The sequence below is a fragment of the Grus americana genome, chromosome 19 (genome assembly GCF_028858705.1).
Source record: "Grus americana isolate bGruAme1 chromosome 19, bGruAme1.mat, whole genome shotgun sequence".
In the NCBI taxonomy this organism is placed as follows: domain Eukaryota; kingdom Metazoa; phylum Chordata; class Aves; order Gruiformes; family Gruidae; genus Grus; species Grus americana.
Genome location: NC_072870.1, coordinates 7,081,684 through 7,096,758, shown reverse-complemented (window position 1 = coordinate 7,096,758; position 15,075 = coordinate 7,081,684). Strand labels below are relative to the sequence as shown.

Here is a 15,075-nt window from a genome sequence, read left to right as displayed (position 1 = left end):
GGGGAGACTTCCCAGAGAGCTGCTCCCGCCCAGTGCCAGCCACGCACCGCCGGCAGCCACCCACGGGGTGCGAGATGTCTGTGTCCTCCCATGGCAGGGCTGCCTGAGCATGCAGACACACGCGTGCACGCATCAAGCAGATGCCACACACCGCTCACCCCCAGCTCCAGGGCAGCCTGTCCCTGCCTGAAACAGCCACAGGAGCTGGGAGAGGGGCTGCAGGAACTGCAAACAGTTATTGTAGGGACTACTTAAACAAGGGGCTTGGCTATGCACTGGACCGGCTCTATTAAACTCTGGCCAAGCAATGGGGCTGAGCGTGAGAGCTGCAGTGCAGCCCCCCAAGCATCCCCAGGGCCGCTGCTGCCCCCCGCCCCCCGCCTTTGTCTCCCCTGTCCTCCCCAGGGCGAGAGCAGATGCCACCTCCTAGGAGAAGCCTCCTGCGTGGCCAGGGCCTCTCCTGGTTTAATGCCGGAGGGGGAAAACAGCCCGTGACAGGGAAAATCCAGCATCCCCAGGGTAAACCCATGCCCTTTGCACCGCTGTTATCTTTCCAACACCCGCAGCGTCCGCAGAGCTGAATAATGCATCAGGCCCTGGGAAACAAAGAGGATGGGGGGATGCAGTCGGGCCCACCCACAGCAGGAACAGCCGCACGGGGAGAGCGTGGCATGGGGGGGCAGCAGCCCCACGGCGCTCCCCAGGCTTGGCTGGGCGCTGCCGGGAGCCAGGGCTTTGCGGCGGGGCCACGTTGGGCTTTGGGCAAGAGCCTGGGAGAATAGCGATGGGAGATCTAGTACAGCCCAGGGTGCAGGATCCCAGCCAGAACCATGCCTGGAACGGGATGGAGAAAGGCAATAGCCATCCGGGTGAGAAAAAAAACAGAGAAAAGCAGCAAGAAAAGGCTGCCAGGCAGGCAGAGAGCTGGGGGGGGTGTGTGTGTGTGCGTGTGCAGCCAGGAGAGCAGCACGAAGGGATGATCTGGTGGAGAACAAAAGGGGAGAGGATGGAAGGAGCGGGGAGAAGGGACAGTAATTGCAAATAAACAGGCTGAGCCAGCCGCAGCTGGGGGGGAGAGGAAGAAAATAATCACTTGAAAGAAACAGAGGATTCGGGAAGGAGAAAAAAAAAAGGGGATAAATAATTAAAGGAGATCAAACGAGGCAGGCAGCAGAACAGGCCTAATTGCAAGGATTCGTACTGAGGTTCGACATCTCCACCAGCCGCCTCCTGATGCAGAAGAAAGGGCGGCCGGGAGCGGCTCTGCCACGCGGGGAGCGTGCTGCTGGCGCGGCACAGGCAATAGCCCCTGATCAAAGCCCCGCGCTGACTTTTCTTGATGCTCAGCAACCCCGCCGGAGCGGCGAGGGAGCGGGGAGGAAGGAAACGCCAGCAAACAGGGGAGCAAAGCAAAGGCATGCAGGGGAAGGGGCTGGGGGCTCTTATCGCACAAAAGCCCCCGGGGCACGATGGAGACCAGGGATCTGAATGGCCCCGTGTGTGCCCGGGGTGACCTTGGGCCATTTGGTCGTGGCCTGGCCACAGGAGGGTCCCATAGCTTGACCCCATAGCCACACGGCCCTGCTCGGCGCTGGGAGGGGGCTGCTGGGTCTTCTCCTGCTGCCCCAGGGCTCCCTAAGCCTCCCAGCCCTTGGCAGGGATTTTTCTTCCCCCTGGATTTGCCTGGCCACTCTTTGAAGCCCTGGGAACCATTTTGCACCCCCGCACATCCTGGCACCCACTTCCCTCGGCTCATTCAGGAGCTGCCGCTTGCCGCTTTCCTTTGGCACCTCCTGAATCCGATGAGAAACAGGTACAGGAGGAAAAAATGACCCACCAGACCCCTTCCAGCCTGGAAGGGCCTACGAGCAGTCGTTCATCACCGGAGCCAGCCTTTGCTTCTACAAACCCAAAGGGCTGTCCTCACAGAGCATCACCCAGCGCGGGAGCAGCAGAGACCCGCTGGTGGCCACGAGTCCCCTGCTGCATCTTTCCCCGTGACCAGCTCCCGCAACCATCTGATGACACCTCTGTGACACCATCCGATCTGTCCCGGGGTCCCCAAGGAACCCCCGCAGGCAGCAGGTGCCAGGGATGGGCAGAGCTCAGCTCAAGCGCGCTAACCTCTCCTAACAGGCAATCAAATCCCCGCCCCGGCAGGAGTCCCTGCATATTAATTGCACTGCGTTATCCAGCCATCTGTTCCCACAGCCAGGGAAAGAGCAGTCCCTTTGGTCTCCTTTATTAACAGGTTTCCCTGTAAATGCAAACAAACCCTCCTGTCTTGGCGCCGTACTCCAGCTCTGCTTTGAGGCACCCAGGAGGGAAGCGAGAGCTCGTGGGCATTTTAGTAAATCAAGAGCAGCAAATGCACAGGGGGTGATTTAATGCTGCCTGTGGCCAGGCGGGAGAGTCAGGGGAGGGGGGGGTGGAGAGGAGAGGCCTCTGCAAAGCCAAAACCACAGATCAGACGTTTTCTGATCCTGCTGCTCACATTAACACCTCTCACCACTGCCCTGTGAGGGGGAAGGGGGAAGCTGAGCTGGCTGCAGGGGAGATCTGCCCGCACCCCTGGCTGTGCCCGACCCACCTCGGGGTGCATTTCCCCGCTCTCCGTTCCCTATTCACCCACCATCTCCCTGGGCAGAGGATGCTCTGCACAAAGCAGAGCCCAGCCCAGGCTGCTTCACTGCAGGGAGGCTGTACACCCCTCCCGGGGCTGACCCTGCCCATGAGCGGTGCCTGCAGCACCGAGAGGATCTGCACGGCCACACGCGGCGGATGCCAGATCCGTCCCGGTGAAACCAAGTGGGAGCTGGCTCTGCCAGAGGGTGAGGAACTCTCTATGCCTGCTGAACAAAGCCTGAAGCCTCCAAAAGGGGAGCAGCCACACAAAGCCTGCTGTGAACCGCCAGCCCCGGTAAACCCAGGCTGAGCAGCAGCGAGGGGCAGGGGACCCCGACATCTTCGCAAAGTACCTCCAGCCCCCTGGTTTTGCTCCTTTCCCGGAGCCGGGAAGGCAGCCAGCTTTGGCAAGCCAGAGGCTGCACCCAACTGTCTTCCTGTTGTTGTTTCCCCTGCTTATCCTTTTCCTAAATATCACTGAAATGCCAGCGATTGTCCCCAGGCTCGGCTGTGCCTGCTGCAGGGGTACCAGCCCTACCCAAAGGCAAGCTGCTGCTGCCATCTCCCGGCTCCCACTGCCTGGAGCCCTCCTGGGGTGAGATGGGGCTCAGGGTGGCAGGTCTGTACCCCTGCCCCAAAGCACCGGCCTTTAAACAGAGTCAGGAAGGCAAAATAGTTTTCCCAGGAATGAGGGACACAGGGCTGCCAGCCTGCACCCTGCTCCTGTGGTCACCCCACCTGAAGCCACCCTGGGACACCAAGGTCAATCAGGATGAAAGATTTGAGCCGTAACATTCACCATTTGCTTTTTTCCTTGTTCTATCCTCCCCAGCAGCACGGGAGTGGAAGGTGGGATCAAGTGACCTGACATTTGGCCATCTGGAGTACCTTTATTTATTACTCTTAATTCACATCTCCTCTGTATCTTGACATCTGGGATCCAGCACAGAGCTGAGCTGCCTGAGGAGGAGGCAGCTCACGCACATCAATGATGCTGCAATGGAAGATCTCAGATGCTCAAAGATCGAGACAAAAGTCTGCTCAGTAAACAGGACGGAACCCAATGAGCAGGGCAGGGGTTTTGCCTCCTCTCAGACACAGCAGCCTGGTCCCTCACCTCCACAGGACATAAGAACCAAAGGCTGCCTGCATCAGAGCTCACACCGTGACTCAGCAAGGCGGCCACGCCACAGCAGCGTGCAGGACAGAGGATGAAGGTCATGCATCTGGTTAGAGACAGCACCAGGAAACAACTTCCAGGGCAAAGCATCGGCTTATCTAGGCATACCCAACGAATTCCTACTTCTTCCAAGCAGGGGCACACCCCAATTCCTTTCCTCCTCTGGGGAACGTGTTCAGAGAGAAGAGGTGGATGTCCCACACACCTCCACAACCTGTGATTCAGTTACCCACCAGAGCAGCGTTCAGTCAGGAGGACAGTGTGTTTGAGCAGAGGACACCTACACAAGTTCATTTCTCACCTTCATCCAATGTCCTCCTGGTCTCTGCCTTCACTGCAGAAAGCCACAAGGAGTCTCATTTCCTTCCCCAAAATGAAAGCGGGATTCCAGGCACAGGGAATGGCTGCAGCTCCAAGAATAAGGTATGGGATTGGGGGGGGAAAAAAAAAACCCCAAACCCAAAAACTAAACAGTGCAGAAAGGGAATGGACATTGTCATTATTAAGGGGATTTGAAGGAGACCCTGAAGAATCTACAAGTCAGCAGATGCTGGGAAATAATCCTCTTCCACCTCAGCTCCACTTACCCATGCTGTCCCCGAGTCCCCACTCGTGTCAGCAAAGCTTTCTGCTTGTCCATGCAATTCCCCCAGGATTTGGCCTGCTGACGCAAGGAAAAGATAGAATAACCTAAGCCACACTATGAACCTCAAGTTCTAAAAATCTCCAACCCTTGGAAGTCTGCTCTGTCTGCTGTATTTAAAACAGCAGGGCTAGAACCAGCATATGTTATTTCCCTCCCGGTTGCAAGGCAAGGCTTTCCCTGCAGCCCTGCGGCTTCCTGTCGTACTTCCCCTGGACCACCTGGGCACACATGCGGGGGGTGCAGGCAGATGGATCCCCTGTTTTTAACTAACTTGTGCTGCCTATTTCTGGATCCACAATTGCTGACAGGCCTGCAAGATCCCTACCCAGCTGCCTGCTTTATCGCAGTCTGCCCCGCGCTCCCTGTTTGCTTTGAACGCAACACCCAAGCTGCGCTCACTAGGCCTGGCCAGTCACTCCTCTGTGCCCTCCAGTTCCAACATCCTCCCCTGCCCCGCTCCAACACGATCTTTAATTCTATAATCTTTAATTCTATTAATACCACCTAATAATTACTTTGTTCCAAGCCTGCTGAGTAATGACTGCTGATGCTTCTATTTCACTACTATTCCTGTAAAGAAACCGAGCTTTAATACACTGAATTTCTGCAGAGACGAGTGACAAGAACTGTGCTTGCTGTCCTCTCTCTGCCTACATCTTCCACAGAAGGGAAGAGCCAAGCACTTTATTCTCAATGCATCTTCAACAGGGTCACAACTGTGTGATCCAGTTCAGAATGATGAACTAATTAAAATAAATAAAAGTAAAACCAGTTCAGATAGCTCAGAAGATAATTAGAATACAAGTGGGAGGAAGAAAAAAAGGCAGTGACCAAACAGCATCTGCTACCTTTAGGTCTCTTCCTTAAGAGAAGCTTCTACACCAGGTTCTCTCGCTCAAAACGACACTCCCCTCAGTTCCTCCAGAGGTGCTGGGCTTTGGCGTTTCCTTCATCTAATCAAAATAAAGTCTGTTCAACTTAGAATTCAACCTACGTGGATTAAAGCAATTTAAAGCAATAGGGTAAGCAGCCCACAGAGCACAGAGGAAGAGCGAATTAATAGCTTCCTTCATTAAAGCTTACCTTCAAAGAAGTCAGCAACAGAACTCGTCATTACCATTTTCCTGCAGACATTTATTTTTATATTCACAAGAGGATGAATGTAAAAGAAATTTATGTAGATGCTAAATCAAGGCTTTTGTTCCTAACTAGAAAGAAGTCACTCTCAGCATTTTAATTATTTTCTTAGAGCAGGACTGACGTTCCAACCACTGTGCTTTTACGAACTCTCTTAAAAATCAAATTACATAAGAGATTAAGGCAACACAAGGTAACGGAGGTAACGTTACCTCCTGAAAAAAAAAAAAACCAAAACCAAACCCACACTTCTTGGATCACTTCACTCAGTTATCCCTTCTGCAAGCCTCTTCACCCCACCTTGATCTTATTTGATCATGCCTGGTTTCCCAGCTGCTGCGCCACCAAGTAACCCAAGCCAAAACCCAAGCAGCAGCAGCAGAGTAATCGGTTCTGCTGCTTCAAGGGGCTATTTCATCACTAGTGAAATTGATAGCCTTTCCGAGACCTACAGCTTCTACCTTCAAAAGACAAGCACATCGGGACAATTCCAGATGGTACGCTGAAAAAACAAGGCTGGTTTATTGATGATTAGACTCTGCACTGGCAACAATCATTAAGCTAATACAGACAGACTTCAATCAAAGCATGAGCTTTGAATCAGAAGCCGTAAAGTGACATGATGCCTTAATAAATTAAGGAAGTTGTAATTCCTCTCCGTCATCAACTCTTCACTTGAAGTTCTTCGCAAACTCCTCTCCTTTCTTAATAGAAGCCTTCAGCTCAGACATGGCCTCAGCAACCATCTTCTCTTCAAAGGGGGAGATCTTGCCAATACCTAGGTTCTTCTCAATTCCATTTTTCTGAGGGAAAGAGGATTTAAGGATTAACCATTCATCAAATGGCCTAGAGAGTAACTTAACAGCTCTGATTAAGTATGATCCAGTTGAGATGGAGACCCAGCCTGGGACCTCTGTCATCTCTAGTCTGCCAACCCTGGGCTTTCTGGCAAGGCTCAGAGGCCTCTTATTACCTGTAAGAACTTCTACAGCTTTCACGAACTTCTCACTCACTCTTCACACCGGGGTGTGAAACTTGAAGCTAGCCCCTCAGCTCCTTCAAGAGGAGACTGATACCAACTGCTCCCTCATGCCTCTTCCCATGGTCAAACCCACCGTTTGGCGAGAGAATCCCTCTCCTCTGGTGTGTGCCTTTTGTTTGCCACTGGCTTGCGGTCTGAAACTGCTTCAGAGTTGCACTCAGGTTTTCGAGATCTCATGCCTACATCCAAACTGTTCCTCCTGTTCCCTCACCAGCTACCACCTAAGACAGCACACACCATCCTTTGCATCCCAGCAGCCACCCCAGGGCTGCAGCATCCTTGTTTTTCACTCAATCCACAGGCTAAGTGACAAAAGGAACACTTCTTTCAGAGTTCAGGAGAGGTCCAGAAAGCAATCTATTAATCCTAATCCATGCTGTAGTTCCCCATGTGCCTCAATTTGAGGGATTTGCTTGTAGCAGATCAAGCTGAGCAGACAGGATTGCTGACTCTGGTTAATCGTATGAAAGCCCTTCAAAAACAGGCACTGACTTGAGGTAAGCGTGACCTCTTAAGGCAAGTCTGAATCTCTGGTTACTCAGCGACCTGCAATCTAAGAGCAGATAAAAGCAGCAGCATCCCTGTTGAGCATGAGGTATATGCCTAAGTACAATAACCGAATATTCAAGAACTCTTAAAGCTACACTCAGCTTTTAATATCAGTGATATCTAGCATTAGACTAAATTGAAACCACTGAGTAAAACCACAGGACTAAATCAGTAGCTGCTGTTTAGAAGCCCCATCATTTAAAGTACGTACTCCTAGTAGCAGAGGTGTAGAGAAGTATGGGCTCTCTGTTTCTTCCGATCGAACAAAGGCACATTCAATAACCCCTTCCTTTCCATTCATTGCATCCACCAGAGAGAACACAAATCGAGCACCAGCATAGGCCATAGACAAGGTGGCAGACCCTGTAAAAGTTAAAACACTTTTAAAACAGATCACATTGAAATTTGATACTTTCTTTAGCATCAAAAGGCTTCCACACTGATACACTGACAGAGCTGCAGCGTCGCTGACTTCAAGCTCACAGCCAGTTTGATAAAACAGCAGCTTTTGGCCAGCTACATGTTATTTAGTTGACTGGATTTACAGAAAGAAACAGCTTAATTTGACAGAGAAGATTCTTTTTGAAGCCATACATGGCATGGAATCAGTTAATGTTTAGTCTTACCTACATACTGAGCTGCTTCTACACTGTTCGGGCAGTCGCTGACATGGCAGAGCAGCTAGATTTGTAATCAGCAGTTCACAATTTTGCACCACAGTCTTAAATAAGATTAAACCGAAGAGGACTGCATCCATTCAGCTAGCTAACTAACAAGAACTACTTGGAAGCTGTAGTCAACAACCAACCTGCTCCTGCTTTAGCTTTGACAACTTCAGTGCCAGCTTCTTGAATTCTCCCTGTGAGCTTTTCCAGCTGATCCTGAGGAAAGTCCACTTTTGGGTTGCACTAGATTGGAAAAAAGAAGTTACTATCAAATACCAGGACTCCTCCAGATAAAACCAGATACACATAAGGCCACCCACACGACACTTTTGGTACTATTAGAGTTGTCTTAACAGTTCTCAACAGGGAAAATCCATTATCCCAGCTCACAGATCACATGACAAGCTGACCAACTGCAAGCGTTCACTAAGGCTGCTGGTTATTGCATGGTCTGTAACAGGTACCCTGACACGACTAGCTTGCTCAAGGACAAACCGCAGCTTGACAGGAAAACCAGAGCTTGCCATGGTTACTTGCTAATCCATAGTCCTTTGCACCAGACAGACGTCCTCCAAGCACGCAACAGGCCTTCGGAATTTCAAAAGGCCATCTTGTAAATATTTGGGTCACTGTGGCATTATGGAAGTCAAGAGCCTTATGAAGGATCCAGTCTGCCAGCAGTATTTAGGAAGTTACTGAGCCTTCAGATATGGCTACACAAGTATGTTAAGCGCAGCTCTCTGTCCCGATTGATGGTCTAATGAAAGCACCCTCTCAGCATTCAGTTCCTCCAAAGCCTTTGCTCTTACTCCCTAAGAACACCCGTCTGTGAAAGATACTTTATTCCCCACTTAGAGCAAAGCTTTTCCCCCCCCTTTCTTGCAGATTGCTCCTTGGCCATACCCCAGCCATCTCCTCACCAAGCTGCAGCCTGCTTTAGACCTGCATTTCATTCTGGCTTAAACGCACAAAGGGAGCCTCCCCCTGACTACCAGTCATTACTGAAGCAGGTCTCCCCACACAGCTCGAGCTATGCCTCCAATGCTGCATGTTGAAGTGGTGTTTCTAGTCCACCATGGCAAAATCATTTTCCTGCTGAAACGAGGTATTCATATCATGAAATACCTGCCACAAAATATAAAAACCAAAACAAACAGTGCCTAGGCACCTGATACCAACATTACACCTCACTTCTTATCCCAAAACTCCTTTTGAGGAGAAAGAGTGATGCTATTTAAACCACCTAGAGGAGTTTAGATTTAGCTCGTTGCGTTCCAGGATGATGTACCTCAGCTCAGAATGAAAGCAGCCACAAGAGCAGGGAAGATGGTCTCCGCTGTATCTTAGCACATTACATGCCACCACAAAGGCACTTTACATCAACTCTAACGTATTGACAAGTGTGATGCCACACACAGTAGGAACTACGACTCACCTGAGAGATCAGAGGGATGATAGTCTTCCCAGCATGGCCACCAATAACCGGAACACTTACTCGAGCTGGATCTAAGCCCTAAGAGAAACATGAAACTTTCCAGCTTCTGAAGCATACGGACAAGAAAAACATTTAAAACCACCATGCTTTCTGCCCAGGGTTTTTGGACACATCTATAACCCAGTGCTACACAGGGTAGAAGTCTCAGAGGCAGCTACAAACCAGGGACAAAGCCAGATCTACACAGTTGAACTCCAGGTTATGCTGATAACTTTAGACAATTACAGGATATTATTAATGCAAGTTCAGATAAAGAGCAGCACAAGTACAAACTCCACCAGGGCTATTACAGCAGTAACCTGTTACACCTCCTGATACTTTGCAGAATATCCTGTAACACGCAGCACAGACAGTTTGACTTGCAAATACATATTACAATTCAATCCTCTCCTCCGGTTGCACCAGCAGGGTTGAAAATGCCAACAGAATTAAAAGGAACACGTAGCTCGCTCACAGGGGACAGCTATGAAAACGAAAGGTCAAAGTCTCTTGAACCACATTTTGCAAGAAACCCTATCCCCAGGCTCCTGTAGAGAATGGAAACAGGAAATCACTGCCTTCGCCTCTAGCTCCACAGAAATACGAGCTCTTTTGGCTCCGTGCAGTGATTTTAAAAGCTTTTGAGAGATTTGATGACCAAAGCACACCATATCCCTCCCCCAGCATCTGTTACTATGACCTACCTTTAGTTCAGCCACAAAAGTATTCGCTCTGACAATGTCCAGTGTTGTAACACCAAAGATTCTGTTGGGATTATACACACCATGCTTCTTGAAGACTTCTGAAGTTATTGGGATGGTTGAATTCACCTATAGGCAAGAATAGGCAAGCATTCATTAAAACCAGTATAGTAATGAAGCCAAAGCATGAACTGAACAAGCCAGTAAAAAACCCAAAGTATACTTCCAACTTGAAGTCAACTGTAGCCAATTACTTTAATTCCTAAATTGAAGAGCAATTTACAGCGAGGCTGGAATAAAAATCTTCCATTTTAAATAACCATTAAGACAACAAATTTGTTCATTCACATTACAAAGGCTCCTCCCTTAGTGAGCTGAAATTTCTATTCCAGCTAATACACCGCATCATACAGATGTTGAGATATTAAGCACAGTTTCCTCTGACTTAAATATAGCCCAAGAAAAATGGGTTAGTAGAACCAGGCTTTTAGTTCTTTTCTGCAAATACCCTGCAGACCTTAAAGACATTGGTCAAAACTAATAGGAAGTCAGATTAGTATTCTCAGTCTGGATTTTTTTTTTTTCCCCTCTGCATTTTCAAAGTCTCTAGAAAATGCTTACCGGGTTAGAAATAATACAGATCATGGCTTCTGGACAGTGCTTTGCACAGGCAGATGTCAAAGTAGCCACAATGCTAGCGTTGGTGTTGAACAGGTCATCACGGGTCATACCTAAAACATATCCAGTACCATATTTTAAGTTACCTATTACTATCATTAATGGGCAAGCAACTCAAGCAAAAAACAATACTCTGCTCTGGACAGAGATACATGAAACCAGAAGCTGATGTATCAAGAGAAAACTCTCCAGCTGCAATAATGAATTGGCTCCAAAGGTAACTCCTCTGGCTAATAAAAGATTACTGCCCTTTCACGTAGATCAGCCCTTTTCAGGAGCAGCCAGCCCAGCTATCAATTGTCAGAATGTATTTCACCTAGGCAGCTTGAAGTACAGTATGACCGTACTGACCATCACCAGTACATCAGTGGTGCTCAGAACTGCTCCTAAGATGAATTCTCCTCCCCCTCTGCAGTCACCACCACCGCTACAGTCTGAATACCAACTGCTCTGTGCAAAATATTGCTAGTTGCGTAAGCATCACTTCTCATTTCTGATGCAGCAACTACTTTAACCATGAAAAATGAAGGATTAGGAAGAGCTAGGCATTAAAGTCTAGAATTTTGTTACATTCCCACAGGATACTGAAAAACAGAGTAGAAATGGAGCAGGCCAGAGACATTCTAGGAAGGCTTAACAGTATTCATTCAGAGATGCTCAGAGAAGTTATCATACAATTAATACAAACCAAATGGACTCTTTCTATTCTGCTGAGAAATGAAACAAAGAACCAGTATTTTTACTAGAGTATTGCCCTGGGCAAGAAACACCAAGGGAGATTCAGGATCACTTGCGTGAAAAGTCTTTGCACCTCACCTCTACACACGAACTCCAGAAATCAATTCTCCCTGTTTTACCAGGAACCATCTAAGACAAATGAGGTGCCTGATACCACAACAAGCTCTAGGTCAGCGTCATTAACAGACCGCTTACATCCCAAGCCAACACTGAGAGCACCTAAAGCACGAGATACAGCTCTATTTGAATAACAGCGCAGCAGAGATGCACTTCAACGAAGCCCTTGGGCTTTTTATCAAAGAGAACGTACCTGGTTTTCTAGGGACTCCCGCAGGAATAACTACAACATCGCAGCCCTTCAGACATTCTGGCAACTGCTCAGGTCCCAGGAAGCCTGGAATAGAAGACATTCAGACATTATGTTTCTGCCAGTCACTAAGTATCTGACACTCTGAAATACAAAATTATGCCCAGAGGCACCCAATTACTTTTTAATTTAGTCTTCAATTCAGAGTTATGCTGAAAAGCAAAGCCATACAATTATGGATGGACCCTCTTTGATGCTTTATCCTTGTTTCAAAATTTAGAGTGAAAGTGGGAACCTCACATTCATCTGTTCTGAAAACCCTCATTCCGTATTTACTCTCCAAAAACCCTAGCTTGGCACTACAGTCAGTGCCCCCAAAGAACAGCAGATAGGCATATTCAAGGAAAATGTAACCTTTCAGTGATCTTCAAAAAAAATGAAGATCAGCAAATTAAGTTTTTATTGATTTCATCAGAACTTGACAGCTGTCCCTTCAGAAAAGAAGCACGTAGAATTCATGTAGACACCCAGAGTGCGTTAAGTCTATTTGTAGTCAAACTCTTCAACACTCAGGCTTTTTTCCAAGCTGATTTTACTAAATGTTTCCTGCCAGTTATTAAGAATTCCCCCTCAACAGCGCAACTACAGACAATTCTCATCTCCATACGTATCAATCTAATCAGCTAAACCTTAATTAGTCGTGCACTGCTTGAGAAAAAGCTACTTAAACTGATACTAGGCTTGAGGATCACGTGAAGATTCCCCTTCACAAAGCATCTCCAAGTGTCAGACACCTGGGAGGACCCCTTCAGAACACAGATTGTTTCCAGCAGCTCGCGGTACCTTTAACATTCGCTCTTGTCTCGATGTGGCTGAGGTCAGCTGCAACGCCTGGAGTGTGAGCGATATCGTAAAGGCTGAGCCTGCTCACCATCGGACTGTTCTTCAAGAGAAGGGAGAGAGGCTGGCCAATGCCTCCCGAGGCCCCCAGAACTGCTACCTTGGCATTGTTCTGAGGGAAAAAAAAAAGATGAAAAACACACTGTAGAGATGTTCTGGTAGTTACTGCAGCAGTGACCTTGGGATTTCACCATACTTTCTTTACTTTTAGTTCTATTTCTCAATTTTTTTTATCAAGCACTATGCAAATTTGATTGCCTAAGCCCACAGAAAGCGATTATCATGACAGCCTCCCAGAGATCCTTAAGGTTTATTGGTAGGACGAGTTAGAGGAAAATGGTTTTTTGCAATCTGAAGCTCAAAAGGGAAGCACAGTTAGGCAAAACCAAAAGGATCATCTTTCTTCAGATGGAAACGTCTGCCTCAGGCTAATGCCTGCTACCCTGTGGACCTAGGTGTGACTGAGAGCAAAACCTACTATGCAGTTTTTCTAGCTTTCATTGCCAGTATCAAAAAAAATACCCTCCCAACTGTCAAATCAATACATTTAATGGACTACAATAAATGTAATAACCATTGTATGCATGTGAAAAAAATGCGTATGCCTGAAAAACTCAAAATAGTACCTGCAAGTGCCTCAGGATTGAGGCCTGAGAACATGAAGTGACTATAATTTCCAGTTTTGATCAAGTGTGGTTGTGAAGCAAGTAAAATCAACTCTGTTGGCCTGGTGAATCAATTTTACTCTAATGTGCTCTCTCAAAGAAAGCTATTTCTCTCAAAAATGCCTGCGCTCCTCTTTGTAGGGAAAGTGTCCCTAGATGAGAGGAAAGCTACTTTAAAAGTCCAGAACAATCTTAAAATGCAACGCTCTGCCACAGCGATGGAGAACCAGAGGCTACTGCAGAGATATAACGCGGTAATACAATTACCGCTGATAAGGACATTCTCTATCACATTGTCTTACCAGATAAAGCCACAATAGCTCCCCACATGAACAGCTTAATTGTTATGCTATAACAGGAAATAATCTACCCAGAAGCTTGATCAGCCAAAGCTCACTCAATTTTCTTGCTACTGCAACAAATGTAATTTAGCATAAAACTCTCCAAGGGAAAGCAAAGTCTAGCATTAGTCACTGCTATGCCCCATGTAAATGACTGAGCTGATACCATGAGGTCAAAATCTCACCGCTAATAAATTTAATTCCTATTGAAATAATTACACAAACCTCTTGTAAAGCATATCTTTATAGCTATGATAATCATTTTGTCATATGCTACCAGGAACTATTTACATTAGAAGATCAAGGTCGGTCTCTATCTATCTACCATGTACCAGCAGTTCTCTCCTGGTATCAAGAGTCACGGACAATGGATTTCAGCATATTAAGGATTATTATTAACCCCCCAACCACCAGCTTTATTTCTTAATACATTTTGAAAGCAGGGGCATATTTTCAGGAGGGGAAGAAAGCAGTAAACTTGCGTATCATCCATTACGTACCATCAGAAAGAGGAGCTCATAGAGTCACATATCATAGAACCCCAGACTGGTTTGGGTGGGAAGGGACCTCACAGCCCATCTAGTTCCAACCCCCTGCCATGGGCAGGGACACCCTCCACTAGCCCAGCTTGCCCAAAGCCCCATCCAACCTGGCCTTGAACACTGCCAGGGAGCCAGGGGCAGCCACAGCTTCTCTGGGCAACCTGTGCCAGGGCCTCAGCACCCTCACAGGGAAGAGTTTCTTCCTCAGATCTCATTTAAATCTACTCTCTTTTAGTTTGAACCCATTACACCTCATTCTATTGCTACACGCCCTTGTAAACAGTTGTAGATGTTGTAGTAATTCATCTAGAACTAACAGATTTGGCCAGCAAGTTTACACCTGTCAGGAAAAAGGCATATCCTCCTCGGCTATGAGCCGCAGAGTGGTGCCCAACACCAGGGACGTTTTACCAGGCAGAGACACAGCATCAACCCAGCACCCCCAGAACCGAACGCCCCCACGAGCTGCGCTCCTCATCTCCCTCACAGCACCCCACCGCCCCCCCACACGCCTCCACTGACTGAGGCGGTGACACTCGGCAGCTACAGACGCCCCCAGCCCCTCTCCTCCGCACACAGGGAGGCCGAGGCCGCCGCCCCCTCACAGAGGAGGGCCTGGGCTCGACCCCGGCCCCGACGGGGTGCGGGCCCTGCGTCCCCTCCGCAGCCTGGGCGCGCCGGCGGGGCGTACCTGGGCGGTGGTGGCGAGGCCCCGGCGGAGGGCCGCGGTGGCGGCGGCGGGACGGGCGAAGCGGGACAGCATGGCGCGGCGGCTCCGGTGACTCCAACGACCTCCACAGTACGGCGCCTGCGCGGGAGCGGCCGCTCTTCTCGCGAGGCTTCTCCTCCCCCGCTGAGTGCAGTCTCGCGAGATCTGGATCTGAC

At 48.6% G+C, this 15,075-nt stretch overlaps 1 protein-coding gene across 1 annotated transcript; it reads right to left on the bottom strand.

The window, feature by feature from the left end:
• Positions 1–6,086: 6,086 nt before the first annotated feature.
• On the bottom strand, positions 6,087–15,030 carry MDH2 (malate dehydrogenase 2). Its single transcript, XM_054847754.1, has 9 exons — positions 14,882–15,030; positions 12,586–12,754; positions 11,746–11,829; positions 10,641–10,750; positions 10,023–10,148; positions 9,280–9,357; positions 7,988–8,087; positions 7,391–7,542; positions 6,087–6,391 (listed from the first exon to the last, which is right to left on the bottom strand). The coding sequence occupies exons 1-9, from the start codon at positions 14,951–14,953 to the stop codon at positions 6,260–6,262; spliced, it is 1,023 nt and encodes a 340-aa protein (XP_054703729.1). The 5' UTR covers positions 14,954–15,030; the 3' UTR covers positions 6,087–6,259.
• Between the last annotated feature and the right edge of the window lie 45 nt (positions 15,031–15,075).

Excerpts from the sequence above, each read along its gene's own strand:
- MDH2 (XM_054847754.1), bottom strand. The coding sequence starts at position 14,953 with ATGCTGTCCCGCTTCGCCCGTCCCGCCGCCGCCACCGCGGCCCTCCGC. Across the intron at positions 10,149-10,640 it reads TCTGTATTATTTCTAACCCG|GTGAATTCAACCATCCCAAT; the intron begins GTAAGCATTTTC and ends TCTTGCCTATAG. Across the intron at positions 6,392-7,390 it reads CTACACCTCTGCTACTAGGA|AAAAATGGAATTGAGAAGAA; the intron begins GTACGTACTTTA and ends TCTTTCCCTCAG.